General features: G+C 42.0%; 1 protein-coding gene and 1 long non-coding RNA gene across 2 annotated transcripts; one reads left to right on the forward strand and one right to left on the reverse strand.

Moving 5' to 3' along the window:
- Window positions 1–542: 542 nt before the first annotated feature.
- On the reverse strand, window positions 543–3,809 carry LOC112568931. The gene is made up of 3 exons (XR_003100257.1): window positions 3,524–3,809; window positions 2,273–2,401; window positions 543–664 (listed from the first exon to the last, which is right to left on the reverse strand). It is a non-coding gene; the product is annotated as an uncharacterized LOC112568931 (long non-coding RNA).
- A 230-nt stretch (window positions 3,810–4,039) lies between these two features.
- LOC112568910 (dentin sialophosphoprotein-like) lies at window positions 4,040–10,945 on the forward strand. The gene is made up of 6 exons (XM_025246469.1): window positions 4,040–4,195; window positions 5,246–5,342; window positions 6,821–6,998; window positions 7,398–7,540; window positions 7,796–8,855; window positions 9,144–10,945. The coding sequence occupies exons 2-6, from the start codon at window positions 5,288–5,290 to the stop codon at window positions 9,553–9,555; spliced, it is 1,848 nt and encodes a 615-aa protein (XP_025102254.1). The 5' UTR covers window positions 4,040–4,195; window positions 5,246–5,287; the 3' UTR covers window positions 9,556–10,945.
- Window positions 10,946–11,235: the final 290 nt, after the last annotated feature.

The following is an 11,235-nucleotide window of genomic DNA, read 5'->3' on the forward strand; positions in this document are numbered from 1 at the left end:
CACCCCTACACACACCCCTACACACACCCCTACACACGCTACACAACCCTACACACACCCCTACACACACCCCTACACGCACCCCTACACGCACACACCCTACACACCACCCTACACACACCCCTACACACACTCCTACACACACCCCTACACACACCCCTACACACACCTACACACACCCTACACACACTCCTACACACACCCTACACACACACACCTACACACACCCCTACACACACCCCTACACACCCCTACACATACACAAGCCCTCAACCACCAAAGCCGACCTAGAAGCAAACACTTATTTCCTTGTTCTTCTTTCCTTCAAAAACACACCCTGCTAAGGGCATACCACGCTGTGGCTGAATTTGAAAACAATGAAGGTAGAGCCACTGTCATGAGACACAAAATAGAGAAGTAAACATCAGATGTTTAATTGAAGGCGACTGGACCAAGAAGCACGAAGAACACCTGTCACCTTCCTGGAGAGGCGTTGGAGCTAGCAGGTGAGGACGATGTGAAAAATACAGCATCCAGCCAGCGCCTTAGTGATGTGCTATGCAGCTGGGCCCAGTTGGTTTCTTTTCCCTGTGTGTGTGTGTGAGAGACAAAGAAGTCAGAAGGACTAAAGGCTTGCATGGTGGTCACTAACCAGCAGGATGACCTGTAATAATGACAGATGACAGAATTTTTGTGCAGTTGAAACACAAATAAAAAAACCAAACATGTTATCTTTACCTTATTTTTGTTTTCAGGACAGTGGACATTTATTACTTTCAAAATCCAATAAAAGTAAGTGTTGTATTGTGGTGAGTCTGTCAAATAGCTAAGGGCAGCAACTCATGCTCCGCTGTATTCTTCACAGTATTATCTGAGTTCCCTCTCCTGATTTCAGCATTTCTAAGTCGTGTCCAGCGTGTTAGTGTAAAACAACTTGGTTTATTTAACATCTATCTAATTTCTCGTAATGTTCTGAAGTCAAATACAACTTTACTAAGCAGCTCTTTACTGCCACCCGCTCAACTGTTGATAATCAAACCTCAAATAATCAGTGTAGCGGATGGCCGAGTTCTGGTGTCCAAACCGAGGGGCGAGCTGGTCAAATACTCGTGTAGAGCAGCACACTAGTCTACCCAGATGTCAGGAACATTATGAAGTTCATAAAGAAAACATTTTTAAAAAGTAACGTAAAGCACTTCAAATCGCACCTGAAAACAATGTTTTAAGAGGAAAGGGAGAGAAAAAAAAACTTGGACCTTCGTGAAATGCTCTCAACACAGTGCGAACAAACAATGTTTATCAACCTAGTTAAGATTTTCTGTCATCTAACTTCCTCCCTCTACTTCCTGGTCATACTAAGCCACAAACAGCGGGATTCTGCGCCTCCCATCACTTGCAGAACAAATCCAGGATTCAACTCGCACAAAGACCCAAACACTTTTGCATGGGCTCTACGGTCTGCTCAACGCCCTTATTATCCACCCACTCCTCTAACATCCTCTCCCCCCGGTAGTCACTCAGCTGCACTTCACTGTTCTTCACCAGCATTTCAAATCCGGGTGCGCGGTGAATTAGCACGCCCTGGGTGTGGGACTCACTTCCTGAAGCTTCGAGTGGAGGAGGGAAGAGTTGGGCTGGTTGGTTCCACTCGTCACACCCTGCTGCAGGGATCCCACGGAACGCCTGGCGACAGGGAGTGCACTGTCCCATCCTCTGCAACTATTTTAAACTCTGCATCTCATGAGTGATGTCTGGTGGATGTACTTTGAACTGACGATGTACATGTCTTCTGTCCACGTGATGGGCTTTCTCTACAGTCGACAGTCTGTGAGAGGGGCTCAGTGACACAGTGTAATAATTTACACTTCAGTTTTGTGCACTGACCCTTTCAGTTCAATTCAGATTGATTGGAAATAATTTGTAATAAAGCAGACACGTTTTCAAAATAAGTAGCGATGTCAGGGGAGGAGGGCTTCTGTGACCTAACGTCTGAAAGCTAACGTCTGATTGTCTTTGTCTATCATGTCTACATGTGTCTCTGCCATTCCTGATCATGTGTAGACATGTAATTTATCTTTCATCCGGTCTGACCTCAAATACGCGATGCTTGCATGCAGAAGGAATCGTCAACTCATTCACACCACGTGACATACACTTAATTGTACTGTTGGCCTGGGGTGATGAGGCAGTGCACCTCCTGTAGCTGCTGTTGCTGTGTGTTTGTGTGTATATATATATACACATTTCTATGTGTCTAACATATGAGAATTACCTGTATCTGCCCTTGTGGAGGAATAAAGTTGTGCTCACGTGAAGCCGATCTGACGCCCTGCTGACGACTCTCACTTCCTCCCCTGTGTGACCCTACCCGCGCTGACGCACGTGTCTAGTCTGTAGCACCCTGTTGTAACAAAGAATGTCTCTGTACACCTAACTCAGAGAATACTTATACCAAGAACTGATATACACATTATGTGACTGTGATGGAAATATCAGGTACCTGCGAACTGTTTTGTGGCTATGTATCTTGAATAACCAACTGTACTTATATAGCTATTATGACTATAATTAATATTCTTTTATTGTTGTTTTGCTATTTTTTCTGTTGTTTTGTAGTTATTATTGTGCTGTTTTTGCTTTTACTCTCAAAGACAATTTCCTTGTTATTTTATTCGTTTTTCGTACAAGCCTCTCAGCTTAATGACTTTTTGTTCATATACATTTCTCCTCTCTGTTGAATACTGCAGCGTCACTTCGGCGGAAATTTACAAGACTGAAGAAAAAGTTTTAAATTAAGCCAAAATCCTTTTTATGTTCTTTTGTGAATATAGAAGCATGATGTATAAATAGTGTGTTAAACAAGGTTTAGACATTTTAACCTTTTGAGGTTTCGTGAAAATCGTAACTGAGTTATCCGTCGTTGGACCAGCATCTTATTTTCTAGTCCATTGATAGTAAAAAAAAATTGTTATACTACTATATATGAGTACAAATAATATCTTCTAAAATCACCAGGATCAATTTGCAGCGTGTATTCGAAAAACAAATGAGCCATTGAGTTGGAGCTGCGCAGACTAGGAGTAGCTGGTGAACAAGGGAGGTAATTATATGAGTTGTGTTCTTGCCCTTTGATCGACGGGTTTCTCACCACAGTTCACTTACATCTGTGCATTGTTCATTCACAAACATCCACCATCAGTGTCAGATAGCACTCAATCCGCTTCCTACAAAAACTGTGGAAGTCTTGCCAAGGCTGATATCAGGAAATTTTGTTTAAAGTAAACATTAAAGACGATTATAGAAGTGTTCATGTTGCACTGAGATAACACTTCTCTTTAAAAGCTGCTTAGGGCCAACAAGGCACAGATTAATTTTTTTTTTTAATGTCTGACAAAGACTAAAAATAAAGCAAGGCAGATGATGTCATTAATGTGCTGTGGTGTATTATATCACCAGTGACATTACACACAATCATGTCACTGCTCACAGTATCACAAACATTTCTGGTCTCACTAGAACTCACATTATACACGTGATGTCAGCGATGGTTGTAATGTGCAACATCCCTGTCGAGAGCACATTTCCGTTCACAAGCAGTGATGGGAATGGTCGGGAAACATCCGGAATATTAGTTGTACCCAGTAGTGTGCTTTCTTCTTCGTTTGTTGACAATACCGACAAGTGACACGTGTGTGTGTGTCGGTCTGTCTGTCTATACGTACGAAATTGCATAATATGCCTCATGAATGTATCTGAGTGGGTAGTCAGACTGCCTGGTTATCGTACGCACACGTGAAAGGAAGAGCAAAATGAAAGACAAATAAAATGAAAGGCAAGTAGGATGCTAACACACATAACCAGCCAATGAACGTGGGCGCAGCTTGGCGCGTTTTCAAATCAGAACAGACCAAACGGAACCGAGATGTTAAACTGATGAGATACCGAGGCCTGGTGCAGCCACAGACCCGAGGTCTGGTGAAGCAGCAGTCGGCGATGTCGGGATGCGACCAATGAGAGGAAGTTGCTGGAGTGTTTTAAGCGCGTGCAGTGTCGTGCTCGCCGGGCTGTCAGGACGCGGGACTTTGTGATTCCTGACGGCCAGGGTGGTCCTGCAGCCGCAGTCTCCACAACTTTTGATGAATATTTACACAGCTGTCACTGTGTGCTGCGGCAACTGTCAATAAGGAACAACAAGGTTGGTGTTTTGTCCATTTCTTTTCTTTTGTTAGTATTACTACTCCTTCAAGAAACGAAATTTGCTAATGACTTCAAAAACCTAGTTTATTTTGTTTCCTCTGTTTCAAACTAATCGTTTTGATTTAAGGAAGTTGTGTATTTCCTCCAGCGTTCTCCCTCATCTTTTCAATTCTAATAAATGTGCAATTATTGTCACTTAATCAGGATAAATAGGGTTATTTTTAGGGTGTACAGTCGAGAGTGTTTTGTGTCTAACAATAAATGTGTGAAGGGATGCTCCAATCCTAAGCTCTCTGGGCCTGTTGTGCGGCTAGAAAAATCTCAGCTAGGATTTAGAATTTGTCGGGATAGTTGGGATTTAACCAACTTTTTCTGAACTCAGGATGTTGTCCACTTGTGTGTGTGTGGTGGCATTTCTAAGTTGATATGAATTTAGTGAAATGATTGAACAAGCAAGAGCTAATGATAAGGGTGGTATTATAAACATTTCGATTCAAAGACTAATAACTTCGGACAATACACGCAATGTTAGTATTCACCTCACCTCAATTTGTTCCTTCTGGACAATTAACTGTTGAGAGCTTTGAAAAGTATCTTCTGAACAAAACAGTGAACACCGTGTTCATAAAATATCTGAAAGATATATATATATATATGTAAGCTATGTTCAGACAAAATTATTACAGTAAACAATTTCCATAGCATTTTAAGTAAGTGCATATAATATATATATGATGAACACTAATCCAACTTTTACTTTAAGTATTGAAGTATGAAGTATAAACTGCCTCTACTTGTACTAGTTAGAAGCTTAGTCATTCCATATACTAATACTAACAAGTATATACTTACTAATCAAAAACAACATGTCCTATACTAAGTATATTCTTATTAGAGTCACATTTTATACTAATTATTATATAGTTATGTACTAAGTAGAATCTTAGTCATGTTCTATATCATATATCTCCCGAGATGTTGTTTTGCCAGAAATGTTTACACCTTACAGTAAAAAATTTGCTCTCTTCATTTGTTTCTCTGTGTTCAGGTCTACTTTGCACAACAGAAGGTTGTGAACAGAACTTGCTCGATGGAATCGAAGCGAAGTTTTATTGGAACCATTGTGTTCCTCGGCCTGTTGCTTGGTGAGTATCTGGAGTAGTTATACTGCTCCCCCTCCCGTGGGATGATAACTGTTTTCCTAACTTCTCTAAAATAGTAAATAGCGGTTTGTGTTGTCCTTATCAATGTCCTCTTGTTAAAACAGTAGCTTCCCCTTGTAGGTGTCACCCCCAGTCAACCTGTCCCAGGGCAAATTAGCCTCATCCTGCTAATGTTTTGGTCACATCAACCGCTCTGTCGTCGTTCTATGTTACCTCCCACAACCCCTGGGTTATCCTAGGTCTCCACGAGGGTCTTATTCACGTACAGTATTGTGTGGGTCAGCTAAAGGTTAACCTAAAAATCTTTTCCAAGCCTCTCTCTGCAACTAACAATACCATAATATGAATATCGTTACGTAGCGAAAGTGGCTTTGAGAATAATGGAGTGGTTACATTATTCTCGTTAATGATTGGTCCGCTGTTAGATAACAAAACTACTGCTGGATGTTAAGTATTATTAACACCATTATTATTATTATCATCATCATCCTTTTATTTAAAATACTTCATCACAGGCACTTCCTAATTTGACAGTTAAAGCACTTGATGCTGTTAAATGTTATTGTTTTGGAACAATTAAATGGTTGATCACGATAGGTTGGAACAAGTGCTTTAATTGAAGGACGATATCCCGATGAAATGTGAAAAAAATGAGTAAAAAGCCCTCAAGAGAATGAGTGCATGCTCATTTTTCGTGTCCCGTCTCGATCAGCAAGTTGCGTAGGAGTGTGGAGTGTCACGGGCTGGAACAAAGCGTCCCCCTCCCTCTCCATCTACTTCCTTTCACACTCACCCATACCCAGTGGAATACACGGCAACATGGCAAGATACACGTGTTGCTCGTGGATTTTGATTGCTTCGTCGAGTGGACAAAAGAGGCTTAGTGGGTCGCCGGCACTTTATCCCGCCTCGGCACTTATCGTGGCGCAGCTCCAACATCACGTCGCCACATGTCCGGACCACTTCCGGCTGTGCTGTGGACTGTTGACTGTTGACATATTTTATAGCTGCCCGGCCCACGTCCTCTCTCTCACTCTCACACATACACACAAACACTCTCCAGCACTCTAACACACACACATACACAAACTTTCTCTCTCTCTTTCACAAACACATACAAACAAACACTCACACACACACTCTCTCACACACACACACACAAACACTCACACACATACAAACACAATATCTAACGTGTGCACAATGCTCTTTGTAGCCATGGTCTATTCATTTTAGGTCATCAAATTATAGTTTTCGGAGAACACGTCCTTTAAGTACCGTTAAGTTGTCGCCCTTTAGCTTGCCGTCTTGTCCTTCACCTCATGCAAGCGGGGTCATGGTGAACTTTGCCACACACGCCTGCTTAGAAAGTTAAGATTTTGAGACAGCGTGAGAGTTATTACAAGACAGCATGAGAGTTATTTCAATAGTGGATGACGCTAGCCTTTGATCCGATTCAGGGGTCAGAAGCCAGCAGCAGTGCACTCTGGGAGGCAAACCAGCCGCCCCTGTTGTGCAGGTGCCGCAGAGGGCAAATCTCAGCCTTGAATGCAGCATTTCCTGCCTTGGACCTTTGTCACGTGGTCAGCTTACCTGGACAGACCCACGTGGTGCGGTTGTGCCATCGGTACCTGCAAGGTAGGTTTTTGATTTCGATAATCGAGAAGCGTAGTATCACGGTTTCGTCTAGTCAAAAAAAAAACTTCACCAAACTCACAGAACACGTGGGGAACAAAACTGGAGAACTCGGAGAAAATTATTGCAATCATGAAGAAAACGTGGTCCGAGCAGTAAATCTTATTTTTTCTTTCATCAACCTTAAAAAAAGTGAAACGATATTAAGTGAGGACATACTGTATATCTTGCAAGATGATGACAAAAAAGTACTTGTTTCTATCTTCCTAAATAAAAAAAGAATTTTTGTTAATAGAATCTGACTTCAAAATAGTTCGATATTATTATTAGTAATATTATTTTCTCTTAAAAATAACTATAGGATCCTTAGACACAATTTTTTAAAAAATACTGTTTTGGCAGATTGTTTACTGTAAACTACAACCAATGGATGACAAATCGTCTGATTTTGCTGGACGTCACCAATGAGGATTCTGGGGTTTACAAATGTGAGATCAACCACAAGGGGCTGCATCTCCAGCGATTTACCATCATTCGTGTGGAAGGTGAGATTGAAACAGACATCCTCATTAATAAAATATTGTCACTTTACTTCTCTCTCAGTACTCTCCATTCGAGATAATGAAAAGCGTATAAAACCAAAAAGGTAAGAAAGTCCTCCATTCGAATGTCCTGAACGATCTGATTACAATCAAATCACATAACTAATTGTGTTTTTCCCCCGAGTATTCTACAAACTATGATACACAAACTGATTCTCCCAAGATTTTTTTAACATGACATGAATCTCTTCATTGCAGACATTGCGACACCCATGAGTGATCCTGGACCTCAGCGCGGGGACATCTCCGTCAGAAGTGATCCTGTTTTCCCGGAAGTTCGTGCGGTGAGAGCTGTCAGCAAGGAGGATGAAGTTGAATATTCGAGCAGAATAACCAAAGAAGAGAACAGCGACGAACCTAACGGTTATTTCTTTGCCGCCCTTGACCCTGACAACACTTTCATGGGAGACGACCAGGAAAGCGAGGATCTGGCTACGGACCCGAGGGACACCTCAAACACAGCGCGGAAACGATCGAAGAGAAGTGACAATGGAAGTGGTGATGGAGCGGGTACTTCTGACTCAACAAACAAAATCTTTTTGCCTATTTCTTTAATCACATCCAGCCAGAGTGAGTCGACTCATACCACCACTGAGGAGCAATCGACATCATCTGAAACCCCTGTGACGAGCCCGTCGACAAAATCTGAGCCTCTTACAGTCAGTAGCACCAAGACTGCGACTGACTATCAACCCCCAGCATCAAGCACGTTGGCGGATATTGAGACTCCTGCAGTTAGTAGCACCATGACTATGACTTACCCTCAACGGTCCTCCTCTCAAACGTCATCAGCCTCGCCTGCCTCAGATAGCGCAGGTGGAATGACTGACAAATCGTCTGGCAAGTCCCATCAGTCGACCAAGGACTGCCAGCAGACCACGTTTGGGAGTCACGGGCTGCTGGCGTTCGCCATCACTCTGGCCATCGCCGTGCTGCTGCTGTACGCTCTGCTGCTCGTCATCCTCGTGCCCAGGTGCTGCGGCAAGCGGCGGAAGCAGGCCACGTTGACCGGAGACGCGATGGCTTCCCCTGCGGAGGAAAACGTGGCTCTGATGGAGAAGAAGCACAAGAAGGTGGAGCCCATGACCTCGGCCACGGGCCTTAATGGCGAGTTCATCACTGCGGTCGATCTTGATGCTGACCAGAACGACGATGGCCAGAAAGCCAAGGACGATGGTGCAGAGAAGAAGGATGATAAAGAAGGGGACAAAGAGAAAAATGATGATAAAGAAGAGAGCACAGAGAAGTCTCCCGAAAGGTGTGTACACCACAAGCGGAAGACCTGGTTGGACCCTGTGATAGCCATCTGTCTCTTTTTTCATATTCACGTGTGTGTGACAGAGAGATAGAGAGAGAGATAGAGGGAGAGAGAGAGTGAAACGACTAATAATAATGGTTAGGATCAGGAAATTGCATATATTGATGGTCTGATAGACGACATTTTGAAGCTAGCTCACGCTTTTGTCGTTTTTAGATAACTCTATTTGTAAAAGTAATTGTCTCATGCCAAGAAATTGTGACTAAAGTTCTTTTCCTTTCTTGACAGCTTCGTGTCGACCTTCCTGCTCGGTCGACTGAGCTCAAGCAAGCCAGAAGAGGGAGGCGACGCTGCAGCAGTACCTGGTGGTGAGGACGACGTCTTCGCGGGGATCAGCGGAACAGGAAGTGACGTCAAGCAAACGCCCCCGCAGAGCACGCTGGGAGACTCAACGCCAGCCAAAGAACCCCAGGATAGCGAGAAGAAAGAAGAGAAACTCGAAGTGGATAAACCCAGCACACCAACAGATGAAAACAAAACTGAAATCAAGTTTGAGAACGAGATCAGAGATTCTAGCGGGAGAGAGGCTGCTGGCAAGGATGAAGGTGAGAGCCAGCAAGTCCAGGCCCAGCAGGTGTCTGATATTCATGTGGAGGCCAACAAAAACGGAAATATCCAAGATATTCCTTTGCTTGTGTAGAGACGATGAAATGAAAGCACTTGTCACTTGGGCGTGCCTGAAAGTTGAACTGAGTTTTTTTCTTGGGCCCACGACCTGACAAACACAGTGACTGTCCCATAGCCACAACCTCGGACACCCTAGCTACCTGTCAGAGTCAAACAGAGACTTCGCCTTGGAATGCAGCTTTTATAGCAGAAAAAAAACTGCTTATTTTATTTTTATTTATTTTTTGTCGGACTTCGCCGACATACATAACATCGTTCCATCTATTTATACATTCCGACACGTGCGCACATTCTACCCAAGTGTGCACAGATACGTGTAGTCTTTTTATCTTCATCTCTTATAGTTAGTCTCTCCCTCCTGCCTCATTCTGCTTTACCTCCTCGACACTAATCTTCAATAATCGTAAAGGACATAGGGACCTATGCCGCAGTCAACGAGTAAACAATGTTATTTCATAATTTTATGGACGCACAAGGTTTCACTATGATTAGCTTTACTTTAACATTGTCTAGTTATTTAATCACATGAAGTAGTAACCAAGACAGTTTGCGTGGAAAATAATGTCAGAATGTGAGGTGAAGAGGGAAGTTGCTGACAGGACATGAAGTTATCTCTCTTTCAACACCATCAAGGACTCAGTGTTTGTTTGTTTGGATATTCCTCTCCCCACAGGCAGTTCTTTGCTTGTTGTTTGTAGTCGGACAGTTTTCATCTTTGAATTTAAAAAGCTACATCTTTTTATAGAATTACAAGTTTAAACCTTTATTTTGTTTCTCGTGTAATTTTTTTAATTTTGTTTTTCTTTTGTTTCAATAATGAAGGGGCTTACTTTTTATACCAATGACATTGCTCGATTCTGCGAATGATTTGATTTCAATTTAATATTTTATTTTTAAATGTAAGCATTTTGTGTCTCGGGTTATTTTCTGCTATGCATACCTTTTGTCATATTGAATGTACGTATGTCTGTGGACCTGGTGATTTATGTCATTATGTTGCTTAGCCCTGTACAGAGAAATGGTATGTTCGTAGCTCCCAAAAGACAAAAATAAAGAGAAACATTTTTAGGTACGAACCTTCATGTGTTCAGTTCACATTCCATGTACATTCATCCACCCCGTTCACACACCAACTGAATCCTAATCCGGGGAGTCTGATGGTAATTAGGTAGAAAGTGTTTTGTGGTGTGAAGTTCTTCTTTGGAGAGCACGGAAACTCTGTCCAGATAGCAGGAAGATTTTAATATTTAGCTAATACATGGCTCTTACCCTTGATAAGTTTTCCTTTGCTTGGAAAATTAGTAAATAAATTATTTTGTTTACAAATTGTTTACCTTTCAGTTTATTTTCTATGCGTTCCCTGTGCATTGTTCTTCTTCCCACTATTAAACATTTGAAGTGTTTCTCTCTTATCTCTTGTGCTGTTTATTTTTAAATTGATATCTCAGACTTACTTCCCAATACTGGATGTTGAAAAATTGAGTTAGTATAAGAGCAAAAAGAATCTGATTTAATGCATAAGAGAATCATGGCAGCCAACAAACTTTAATAATTCCTGTAGAAAAAATGTAAATTATTAAACTTACAGAATAATATCTTTATAGATCAGCTTCTTTTCTTAAACCTACTACTCAGATAGTAAGCCCTAAGGTATGAACCCTTTAATTTTTAATAATAATAATGAAATGCTTAT

Source organism: Pomacea canaliculata, linkage group LG7 (genome assembly GCF_003073045.1).
Source record: "Pomacea canaliculata isolate SZHN2017 linkage group LG7, ASM307304v1, whole genome shotgun sequence".
In the NCBI taxonomy this organism is placed as follows: domain Eukaryota; kingdom Metazoa; phylum Mollusca; class Gastropoda; order Architaenioglossa; family Ampullariidae; genus Pomacea; species Pomacea canaliculata.